The sequence below is a fragment of the Myotis daubentonii genome, chromosome 5 (genome assembly GCF_963259705.1).
Source record: "Myotis daubentonii chromosome 5, mMyoDau2.1, whole genome shotgun sequence".
NCBI classification, from domain to species: domain Eukaryota; kingdom Metazoa; phylum Chordata; class Mammalia; order Chiroptera; family Vespertilionidae; genus Myotis; species Myotis daubentonii.
Window position 1 is genome coordinate 83562561 of NC_081844.1, and position 12364 is coordinate 83574924.

Here is a 12364-nt window from a genome sequence, read left to right on the forward strand (position 1 = left end):
GTGTCACTGAGGAGAATAATAAGTTAAGCTCTAACTCTGTTGCTTCTACTCACAAGAGTTTCAATGAATGCCTTTCATCTGCAAATGGTTTGCTTTAATTTTCTTTATTAACTACGAAGAGGAGAATGCATGAGAAAAGGCTTTAAAAAGGGGACATAGGAATGATTTTATAATAGTCAGGCACTTTTGCTAGGGATTCTTTGAATCCCAGTGAGTAGGTCAATTTTATGCATCCCCCCCCCCCCGCCCTCAAATCCATCTATATGTCTTCCCAATTCAAAAAAAAATTATTTTATGGTCGGCCTGCCAAACGTGCTTATCCTTGGAATATAAATATTTGCATTCACGAAAGCACAACAGTGAGAATTTTTCTTATATTTTAATGGGCTTCTAAATGTATTGCTAATAATTATCAGTAATTGGAATTAGGTTTGTTACCCAGAAAAAGGTAAGTGTATATTATTCTTTGGATTACCAATTTTCCTGCACATCCTTTTGAAATATAATGTATTAGTAGATTATAGAGTACTACCCTTACTTCCAGTAAATGCAAGTTGGAATGCTTTGATTTTGTTCTAAAAATGTTAAATGGTAATGTGTCTTCTATAAACTTCCAGTGATTTCCATAATGTGTACAATCACATTTCTTATTTTTAGGTTTCCATATTAGTGTGAAAGTTTGGTTTTTAAATTTAAATGTCAACATCCTGTTTAAGCAGTTCTTTCATTTAGGCAAATTTAAGAATCTATGAAAAATTTTGCCCCAACTTATAGCTGAGTGAGGAATTTTAAGTGATTCTATCATATGATTTCTCAACATGGAAAAGTCGTAGGGAGATGTCCCATAATAGGAATGTTGGGGGGGAGGGGGTATTGGTGATGTCAACACAGGTGCACTACAATGAAGGATAAAATTACTGTGTATAGAAATTTCAAGTTCGTTTAAAAGCTCATGGGAATATCAGAATAGGCCTACAGCTACAGAAAATAATCTTAGGACAGTGGCCCTGTGTGAAAATTTTTTGGGGAAATAAAAAGAAGCTCCCTGAAGTTTCCATTAAAACAAAACCAAAAAAATGTCGTTTTAATCGGCTCCACTTCCATCCCTAGTTGAAGAACAGTAGGTGGAGCTATTTGAGGTCTAAAAACCAAAAATCTTTTCTCGGAGTTCAAGATTGTGCAGTAATTGGTTAGGACTCTGAGCGCCGCTGTTCACCAATCAGGGAGAGAAAAGCAGAGCGATCCTTCCTGCCGCTGTGCACGCGCCTGAAGCACAAAGCACAGCCAGAAGCTAACCATCTCCTCCTGGACTGCGAGGAAACTGAACGGAGGGGCTCTGGTCCCCCGGCCCACGGATTCCAAGGACGGACCTCGCGATCCTGACGTCGACATCGGTGGTGAAGGGAAGCACTGGAAATAACTCTCCAGGAAAGTGACAATGATTCCTGCGCGACTGCACCAGGACTGCAGAGGGCTGGTCCTGCTGGGAGTTCTCTTGGGGATTCTGTGGGAACCTGGCTGCACCCAAATCCACTATTCAGTTCCCGAGGAGCTGGAAACAGGCTCTAAGGTGGGCAACATCGCCAGGGATCTGGGGCTGGAGGCCCGGGAACTGCAGGAGCGCGGAGTCCGCATCGTCTCCGGAGGTAGGACGCAACTTTTCGCTCTGAATCCCCGAAGCGGCAGCTTGGTCACCGCGGGCAGGATAGACCGGGAGGAGCTCTGCATGGGGGCCATAAGGTGTCAGCTCAATCTGGAGATCTTGATGGAGGACAAAGTGAAAATATACGGGGTGGTGGTAGAAGTGAGGGACATTAATGACAATGCCCCCTCCTTCAGGGAAGGTGACTTAGAAATAAAAATGAGTGAACACGCAGCCACTGGGATGCGGTTCCCTCTTCCCCACGCTTGGGATCCGGATATCGGCAAAAACTCTCTCCAGAGCTACGAGCTCGGTAACAATACTCACTTCTCCCTGGCGGTTCAAAGCGGAGCGGACGGTAACAAGTACCCAGAATTGGTACTGGAGCGCGCCCTGGACCGCGAGGAAAAGGCGGTTCACCACCTGGTTCTCTCGGCCTCCGACAGCGGCGACCCGGTGCGCACTGGCAGCGCGCGCATCCGCGTGACCGTCCTGGACGCGAACGACAACGCCCCCGCGTTCGCGCAGCCCGAGTACCGCGTGAGCGTCCCCGAGGACGCGGCTGTGGGCACCACGCTGCTGCGGGTGAACGCCACCGACCCCGACGAAGGGGCCAATGCGGAAGTGATGTATTCCTTCCGGTATGTGGACCACAAGGCAGCCCAACTTTTTGAGCTGAATTGTAATTTAGGGACAATTTCAACAAAAGGGGAGCTGGACCACGAGGAATCAGGATTCTATGAGATGGAAGTGCAAGCAACGGATAACGCAGGATATTCTGCGGGCGCCAAGGTCCTCATCACAGTCTTGGATGTGAATGACAACGCCCCTGAAGTACTGGTCACCTCTCTCTCCAGCTCCATTATGGAAAACGCTCCGAAAGGGACACTGGTCGCCCTTTTAAATGTAAATGATCAAGACTCCGGGGAAAATGGACAAGTGGTCTGTTTTATCCAAGAGCACCTGCCCTTTAAATTGGAAAAGTCTTATGGAACTTACTATAGCTTAGTGACAGACACCCCCCTAGACCGAGAGCTGGTCCCTAGCTACAATATCACGGTGACGGCGACCGACAGAGGGCGTCCACCCCTGTCCACGAAAACTCACATCTTACTGAATGTCGCAGACACCAACGACAACCCACCTGCCTTCTCTCATGCCTTCTACACCGCCTACATCGCAGAGAACAACCCCAGAGGCGCCTCTATCGTCTCCGTGACCGCCCATGACCCCGATTATGGGGAGAACGGCCAGGTCACGTACTCTCTGGTAGAAGACACTGTCCAGGGAGCTCCCCTGTCATCCTACATCTCCATTAACTCGGACACTGGCGTCCTGTACGCGCTGTGCTCCTTCGACTATGAGCAGTTCCGAGACCTGCAGCTACAAGTGATGGCACAGGACAGCGGGGACCCTCCACTCAGCAGCAACGTGTCCCTGAGCCTGTTTGTACTGGACCAGAACGACAACACGCCAGAGATCCTGTACCCTGCCGTGCCCACTGATGGTTCTACCGGCGTGGAGCTGGCACCCCGCTCTGCAGAGCCCGGCTATCTGGTGACCAAGGTGGTGGCAGTGGACCGAGACTCAGGCCAGAACGCCTGGCTGTCCTACCGCCTGCTCAAGGCCAGCGAGCCAGGGCTCTTCGCGGTGGGGCTGCACACGGGCGAGGTGCGCACTGCAAGGGCCCTGCTGGACAGAGACGCGCTCAAGCAGAGCCTGGTGGTGGCTGTTCAGGACCATGGCCAGCCCCCTCTCTCTGCCACTGTCACGCTCACTGTGGCCGTAGCTGACAGCATCCCAGATGTCTTGGCAGACCTAAGTAGCCTTGAGTCTCCCGCCAACCCTGAGGACTCTGGCCTTACACTCTACCTGGTAGTGGCAGTGGCCGCAGTCTCTTGCGTCTTCCTTGCCTTTGTCATCATGCTGCTGGCACTCAGATTGAGGCGCTGGCACAAACTGCGCCTGCTCCAGGCTCCGAGAAGCGGGTTTGCAGGCGTGCCCGCTTCCCACTTTGTGGGTGTGGATGGGGTGCAGGCATTCCTGCAGACCTATTCCCATGAGGTCTCCCTCACCGCGGACTCCGGGAAGAGTCACCTGATCTTCCCCCAGCCCAACTATGCGGACACACTCATCAGCCAGGAGAGCTGTGGGAAAAGCGAGCCTCTTTTGCTGTCAGGTGATTCAGTGTTTTCTAGAGATAATCATGCATTAATTAAGGTGAGTCCATATCAAATACTATTCTCTGAGCTTTGAGCAAAATATCTCTTATTATAGGTGATGAGTATGTATTGGGAATTTATAAAGCAGATACTAATAAAGTTATGTATACATGGCAGACACCAATGACAACCCCTCCACTTTCCCTCAGGCCTTCCCTCACACCTTATTTATAACAAATTTTTATGTACTTGTGTATGTTGCATATAAAAATTTGAATCTACTTTATTTTTTAAAATATATTTTTATTGATTTCAGAGAGGAAAGGAGAGGTAGAGAGAGAGAGAAGCATCAATGATGAGAGAGAATCACTGATCGCTGCCTCCTGCACGCCCCACATTGGGGAATCGAGCCTGCAACCCAGACATGTGTCCTGACCGGGAATCGAACTGTGACCTTCTGATTCATAGGCCGATGCTCAACCACTGAGCCATGTGGGCCGGGCTATATCCACTTTATAAAGTACTTGTTAAGAAACTGTCTAGTTTCACTAATTTAATTAACAAACTATAAAAAAAACTCTTCCTGCTTTTAGTTGATCTTATTTCCCATTGGCCATGCAAGAGTTTTATATTGAACATCTGATGCCAATTTATCTGTTAAGAACTCAAATTCTTCTTGAGGAGGTAAATCTAATTTGATGAAAATGATAAATGATATTTTAAATAAAGCTTATAAATTGAGTGACTTCAACTACATCTTAAATGGCTACAAATTCATAAAGTGCATTTAGTTTCTTCTGAAGTGCAATGATTCCTCTGGTCATTAGAGACACATACATTTATAATTTCTCAGTGTGCTAAGTCATTTCATGGTTTCAAATCATTCTTGAACTTCCAAATATGGTGAATTTATTTCTTACTTAAAACTTTCTCACTGAAATATGCAAATGTATAAGTGTTCTCATGTGGAAAAACTGAAAAGATGGTTTTTTTTCACCCCCATTATAGATTTTGGGAATATAATGTCTGTATGTGTTTCCAGTTTAGATATTTCTTTTACCCATTTTATCCACACTGATTATTTTAATGATGACTTTGTGGAACACTGAGAGCTAACAAATTGTGTTTTGAGCACATTTTTTGGCACTTTGTTGGATTTGCAGCAATTCTCTTTTCTTATGTTAAATTTCCCACAATGTTCACACTCATGGAAAATTTTCTGGGACATGCACAGATTCTAACTTTTTCCTGAAAAAATGTATCCTTATTGTAGAGTGCTAACGTACATTATTCATGAGAAAATATTTCTGGAACCTGTGAGAAGCCTGGTTTCTTTTGGTTATTCCGGTATAAAGTAGGGAATAACATCCTTATTGTTTTCTTTCTTTATTTGTTACCTATCTTCTTTTAAAAATACAATAGTTAATTAAACCCTAGACTTATAAAAGCGATTGAAAAACATTTAGAGAAAGAAAGAAAATCAAATGGCCCTAAAATGAGACTGTTACTGAGATTCACATACAACTTTACGCTTCTTGACAACCAAGACCAAAAAAGATCCAGAAATACAGTGTGGTTCTATTTGTGTATGATTTTTTAAAGGAAGTTTTGAGTATACATAAATATGCAAACTTTGTGTAGACATTAGTTTACAAATGGAATTTAAATAGCTTTCTAAGTAATTTTGAGGGGAATAGAAGGGAATGTCACTCCTGTTGTTTTGTAAAAGCTATCAAAATGTTTATCACAGGACCAGTTTTCATATGGTGGTCAATTCTGAAGGAAAGATGGAGCACACAACAGAAATTATTTGGGAAGATAACCTAGTATTGTCCAAATATGCTGACTTCTGTTCATTTTACCCGATTTAGTGATAATCTGTAAGAGCAAGAGCAATGATTAATCATGACCCATAGGCTATATCTCAAGTATCAGTAATCTTAACTATGCTTCTAGTTTGAGCTAAATGGGTTTCATTAAATGGTTGTTGAGTGAATGAATGAACAAATGTATGCGCTCTAGGGATTACCTGATATCAGTATTCTAAAATGTAGTCTGATGGAAAAATAGCAGCTTTGCAACGAGGTAACTCCTAATGGTGTGACCTTTGACAAATTATTTAATCTCTTTCAGCTTCAGCATAATGGGTATTACAATGTATAATTTGTAAAACTGTGGTGAGGATTAGTGATAACATATCATTGGTTCATAACATGCTTCATACGTAATATGTACTTAATTAGCAGGAGCCATTTTTTTACATTGTTAATAGAAAAAAAAGGAGCCATGCTTTTAATGTCAGCACACTTTACATTCTGTTGGGAAAAGTAATAATGATGCTTCTCCACATGGTACAATGGGATAACCTATGGGTGGAAGTAAAACTGTTCTAAAATTGTTATGAACGCTAATTTAAAAATCTTAAGTGCCTAGAAACATTCTTGATTGAGAAGCCCCTGTTTGTGGTCATAAAAGATAGGGGAAATGTTTTATTGGATGGGACAATTTTATGAGTGTTAATTTTTCTCTATCTGAACCATAGTGTAACCTAAACAAGGAACCTATTATTCAAATGGCTGATTTATCCCACTAGGATTTCTAGGATGATTTAACTGGAAAATGGATTAGCAACCCTGAAAGTTGGGGTTGATTTTATTTGGACTGTGTGAGTTTAAGCTCATGGCTATGCAAAATATTAATCTTAGCTTTAGGATATTTGTTGATAATTTCTCTGGTTCCAGCAATGAAATTATATCAAAGGATAAAGGATGAGTTTTCTGTATACCAAATGGGAAGAGCTCTGGTACAGAAAATGTGAAGAAATTGTCATCAGATAGACCATAGAGTCAAATAAAATAATTTATCTATATGCAAAAAGAATCAGTACCTCCACACTTTCTCTTAGAGAAGTCATTAAAAGATCTACTCTGGCATGGCCCGTGTGGCTCAGTGGTTGAGTGTCTAGTTATAAACCAGGAGGTCATGGTTCAATTCTGGTCAGGACAGATGCCTAGGTTTCAGGCTCAATCTCTGGTGGGGGTCATGCAGGAGGCAGCCGATCGATGATTCTCTCTCATCATTGATGTTTCTCTCCCTCTCCCTTCCTCTTTGAAATCAATAAAAAATATTTTTTAAAAGATCTACTCTGTATAACATTGAGGACAATAATAATTTATCATTTCTTTAAAGGTCATGTTTACTAATCTAGCACCATAATTCCAGTCTTAGGATCCCCCAAGCTGCTAGAAGGAGGAAGGGAAGAGGTGAGGATATTGGGAAAGTAAGTACAGTTCTTAACTTGTGGCCGCATTTGTGCTCAAAGCAAAGGCTGAGACTGGACAGAAGACAGAAGCTTTGGTTCAGATGTAAAGGAGGTCCTAGAGAAGAGTAGAGTCAGGATTTCCTGGAGCCAGTGCTGGAGTTGGCCTCGTGAACTAGGGGGTTTCTTCTTGGCATCCATGTCCTTTTGAATTTCTTCAAGTTTTTTAGCCAGGTTTGGCATGTCATAATTTTGAGCCAGATACATTCCAACCAGGCTGCCAAAAGTAAATCCAACCAGGAACTGGAGCATGATGTCAGTGAAGATGGCAGGATGGGCGGTGGTACTAGTAGCTCTGTGGGCCTCTCATTAAGTCTTAAGCATTTCACACAGTGGTTTACACACCTTCTTAATACTCAGTGAAAGGCTTGCGTTCAATGATTAGAAAGTGGTCTCTGGGGGGAAAATCATACTACAATACCAATTATCTTACACGTGCTTTCCCTCTATATTGAACTCCTAATAAGCTCTCTAACTTACCTGTACAAAGCTAAGGAACTGGGGATTTGTCAAAATTTTTTAAGTCCATGAGATTTCCATATGGTGACACATCTTAGAAGCTTTCTATATGTTTGCAACTGAAGATTCAGCCAATAGTTTATCCTGAGACTGTGTTATTTGAAAAAAGACCCTACCCCCCAAAATAAAATAAAATAAAAAGAGAGATTCAGCCTAAAAATACTCTTAACCATCAGGAGGACAGAAAAAGAAGTCATCGCTTTGATTTCATATACTGGAGTCACTGAGGATATAAATTCCCAGGAATAATTAATCGCACGAATAAGACTGTACTACTGCCTTTCAACTTGCAAATTCCAGTGAGAAACATCTGTTTCTCATTGCTCTCAACTCTTCAGAACCTCAACCTCTGATTTCTTCAGGCTGCAATTCTAGAGTAGGGATTCAGAGCACTGCTATCAGCCAATGTGAAAACAGGGATAAATGAGGAGTTTCCAAAAGGTTTCCACTGGATGACTTTCCTAATCAGACCTTGCCAAAGATCTGGGGTCTTATGTCCAAGGCTTACCCACTCAGAAGCTATGGGTTAAGAAAACAGATACTTCACTCCAGATGAAGAAAATGGAGACTTACTTGTGAGTAACAAGATGGACCTGGAGTGAATATGACGACATGCTAGAGTTTGTATCATATGTTTAGAAACAGTAGTTGAAAATTCTTTAATTATTTTTCACATTAATATAAGTATTCAATATATAAATAATAATACCTCCTGGTTCAGCAGGAGTGTTTTTTTTTTAAATATATTTTATTGATTTTTTACAGAGAGAGAGGGAGAGAGATAGAGAGTTAGAAACATCGATGAGAGAGAAACATCGATCAGCTGCCTCCTGCACATCTCCTACTGGGGATGTGCCCGCAACCCAGGTACATGCCCTTGACCGGAATCGAACCTGGGACCCTTCAGTCCGCAGGCCGACGCTCTATCCACTGAGCCAAACCGGTTTCGGCCAGCAGGAGTGTTTTTAGTTAAATATGTGAATTGACCCAGCCTGGAGCAAAATTTGCAATAGAATCTACAGAAGATCCTGATGTTGGAAACAATTCCTTTACAAAATTACTGCCTTAGCAGCAACTCTATATTTGTCTTCAAGTAAAAGAAAGCAACAATAGAAACAAACACTGAACTTGTGTTAAAGAAGCTACTAGACCTGGAAAAGCAAAGCTCACATCACTTAGCCCTGCAGCGTTAGATGATGAGGACTACCTGGAAGCAACACAACTACAACACCCCCACCCCTCATTTTAGCCAGAATGTACCCAGGTTCAGTCTTTGAGAAGCCATTCCCCAGCATACAGGGTAAGGGTGAGGGCCACTGACCTGGACGAGGAAATCAAAGTGAAAATCAGTTATGCCTTTATAGCCCAGAGTACCCATATCCAGTTTGGCTTTGATCACCATAGTGGAGGAATAAAAACTTTAAGTACATTGGACTACGAAGAGATTAAAAAGTATTCCATGGTTTCAGAAGCAAGGAGAAGAGGGGAACTGGTTGTCCAGTATAGTTGAGATCAAAATTCTAGATGATAATGACAAAGTCACAGAGGTGATTTTTACTTCTATTCTCACAGTGATTCCTAAAGATTCTGCACCTTAGCTAGTAGTTGCTCTGTTTAAGACACAGGATCCAGATTTGGGAGGAAATGGGGAGATACAAGAAAATGCACCTTTCAGAATATAATCTTGCATGAATAATTACTACAAGCTTGTAACAGATGGGGTCCTGGACCTGAAGTAAACCCTGGAGTACAATGTCACCATCATGACCACTAACAGAAGCAAGCTACCCCTCTCCTCCAGCAGAAGCATCACCCTACACATTGGTGACATCCACAACAATGTGCCAGTTTTCCACCAGGCTGCCTATGTGGTCCATGTGGTCGAGAACAACCCTCCTGGTGCCTCCATTGCCTAAGTCTGCACCTCAGATCCCAACATGGGACCCACCGGCCATATCTCCTACTCCACTGTGGCTAATTCAAATGCTTTAAATGAATTTGAACTAGCAGAATGCTGGATATGGACTGTTCCTTGTAATCAGGTGATCATACAATAGATTCAAATAATGTTAGCATTACAGTCTACAAACACTTCATAAATTATGGAATAACATTCACATATAAAATTCCCCTTTATATGTCATTCAGTGATTTAGAAGCTTGAAGTCTAAACTATAACAAACAAACAAAGAAAAGGAAAGAGTAACTTTTGGAAAGTGAAATTAGTTAAAATGAATAATTGCCGGGAGCCGGTCCATGCTTGCTGTTTCAAAGGACCTGGCATATATGGCATACTGTTCTTGGCACTATGTGTTTTAACCAAGGTCTCTGAGAAAGGTGGTTTCCCCAGGTAGGGATTTCCCCCTGAAGTTAGGGAGGGAATAAAACCCCTCAACTAAGTGCCAGGCGGGTAATTAATCCCTTTAACTACGAACAGTCATGCTTAAACTACATAATCTTTTCTCCCTGGAATGGAGATAAGAAACGCCCTAACCTTTGTAATAGAGATTGATAGGATTGAATCAACTGGTATAAATACAGTTGTAACAAGACAGAAACACTCAGAACTCAGAACACAGAACTCATAAGACAGAAAGACTCAGAACTTAGAACAGAATCAAGAAGACAGAACCTACACGGAGCCTAGAGACAGAAGAACTTCGCTGGAGAGAGCATGCCGGAGGATCCTGGAGAGGGACTGGCCTCAGAGCCTAGAGACAGAGCCTAGCGGGAGAACATGGCAAGGGATCCTGGACTGAACCTGACTACAGAGATTGGCAGGAGAACCTGACTGGAACCTGGACACTGAACCTGACTGGAGAGCCTGGACAGAACCTGGCTGGAGAACCTAGCGAGGGAACATGGCTACAGAACCTCGCTGGAGATCCGAAGCAGAACCTCTCTGGAGATCCGGGCTAGAGATCCTGGCTAGGCTGCTGATCAACTGAACCCTGTCTCCGTGTCATTCCTTCTTCGCCGACTCCGTCCACGCCTTTGGGGACCCCTGAACCTGCTGGGGCTGGACCCCGGCAAATAATATGGAAACTGAAAAGAGTAGAAGGAGAATTACTGGTATGACAAGAGAAAGATAATATTAATAGTAAGATGCATAAAAGTGTCTGATTGATTAGTCATGGTAGTGTTCCATATTGTTGTCCATGTATGCTATGTCGTTTTTATTATAAATGCTACCTGGATGTTGGTCTCTAAAAGGAATTCAGCAAATCAGATAATTTGGCATCTTCAATGTGGATTCTGATGCTCACCTGAAGACTTTGCTAAAGCTGGGAAACCAACAATAAGCAAGCATCTCCACCAATACGTGTCACTTGCAGGTATTGGCTTTATCTTGTGTAATACTTGCTCTAGCAGTATTTCAGAGGAAGCAGTGAATATTCTTGGTGAGCAAAAGGCACGTATTTGATAACTATTGACTCTTCTATTTACCTTATTTAAAATTGACTTTTACATGTGGTATGAGGTAGTAATTCAATGAGGTAAGGGTTGAGGTTCTATTTTTCCATATGGATGCCCAGTTTTTGCAGCAGCATTTGTCAAAAAGATTTTCCTTTTCCTATTGAATAGCTTTGGTAAACTTGTTGAAAATCATTTGATTGAGCTCTAGCTGATTTGGCTCAGTGGATAGAGCATCAGTCTGTGGACAGAAGCATCCTGGGTTCAATTTTGGTCAAGGGTACATGCCTGGGTTGTGGGCTTGACCCCAGTAGGGAGCATGCAGGAGGCAACTGATCAATGATTCTCTCTCATCATTGATGTTTCTATCTCTTTCTCCCTCTACCTTCCTCTCTGAAATCAATAAAAATATTTTAAAAAGAAAATTATTTGCTATATGTGGGTCTATTTCTAGACTGTCTATCATGTGCCATTGATCTGTTTGTCTATCCTCTTGTCTTGACTATTGTAGCTTTATAGTAAGTCATGAAGTCAGGTAGGTAAGTCTTCCAACTTTCTTCTTTTTCAACATTGTTTTGACTATTCTTGGTTCTTTGTCTTTCCAAATAAATTAAAATAATCTTGCCACTTTCCAGAGGGGAAAAGCCTGTAATGATTTTGAATGAGGTTGCATTGAATCTATTCATTCATTAGGGGAGGGATCATCCTAACAATATTGAGACATTCAATCCATGAGAATAGTATACATTTCCCGTTATGTAGGTCTTCTTTAACTTCTCTCAACAATGCTTTATCATTTTCAGTGTAGATATCTTGAATATCTTTCATTAACTTATTCCTACATACCTGATGGTTTTGAATATTACTGTAATTGCATTTTTGTTTTATTTTCTGATTGCTCATTGCTAGTTTACAGAAAAAAGGAATAGATTTTTGTATATTCCGTATGCTTTTGAAGAACAAGAGGTGCAGGGTGCTTTATTCTTATGTTGTATGAGACCGTCATGTGAGAGGAGATAGCATAAACTTAAACCACCTCTTCATAAGCCCAGGCTCCCATTCTCTGCAGTGTATAGGCTCAAAGAGCCTACTCAAAAACAAGAGCCTGCCCCAAGTCTAATAGTGAGTGGTTCTTTCATGCATTTATTAACTGCTTGCTTTATGTAAGGCACTGTCCTAGGTGCCAAGGGTGCAGCAGTGACCAAGGCAGGTATGATTCCTGCCTTAATGGGCCCCCATTCTAAGATACCATCTTTTACAAGTCTGATAAATGCCACCACAGAGAAAAACAAGGATGCTAGGAGAGTT

General features: G+C 42.2%; 2 protein-coding genes across 22 annotated transcripts in view; one reads left to right on the forward strand and one right to left on the reverse strand.

The window, feature by feature from the left end:
• LOC132235769 (protocadherin gamma-C4) overlaps positions 1-12364 on the forward strand; it is a 158477-nt gene that overhangs the window by 95533 nt on the left and 50580 nt on the right. Inside the window, exon 1 of one of the 21 annotated variants that reach the window (XM_059698668.1) lies at positions 10-3862. The exons of the other annotated variants lie outside the window; for them this stretch is intronic. Coding sequence (XP_059554651.1) covers positions 1439-3862 — 2424 coding nt within the window. The 5' untranslated portion in view covers positions 10-1438. Of the gene's footprint in view, positions 1-9; positions 3863-12364 lie in introns of those variants that run through there. 21 annotated transcript variants of the gene reach the window in all.
• On the reverse strand, positions 7037-7428 carry LOC132235773 (short transmembrane mitochondrial protein 1-like). The gene has a single exon (XM_059698688.1). It carries the CDS (start codon positions 7373-7375, stop codon positions 7121-7123), a length of 255 nt encoding a protein of 84 aa, XP_059554671.1. The 5' UTR covers positions 7376-7428; the 3' UTR covers positions 7037-7120.

Coding starts and splice junctions, on each gene's coding strand:
- LOC132235773 (XM_059698688.1), bottom strand. CDS start 7,375: ATGCTCCAGTTCCTGGTTGGATTTACTTTTGGCAGCCTGGTTGGAATG.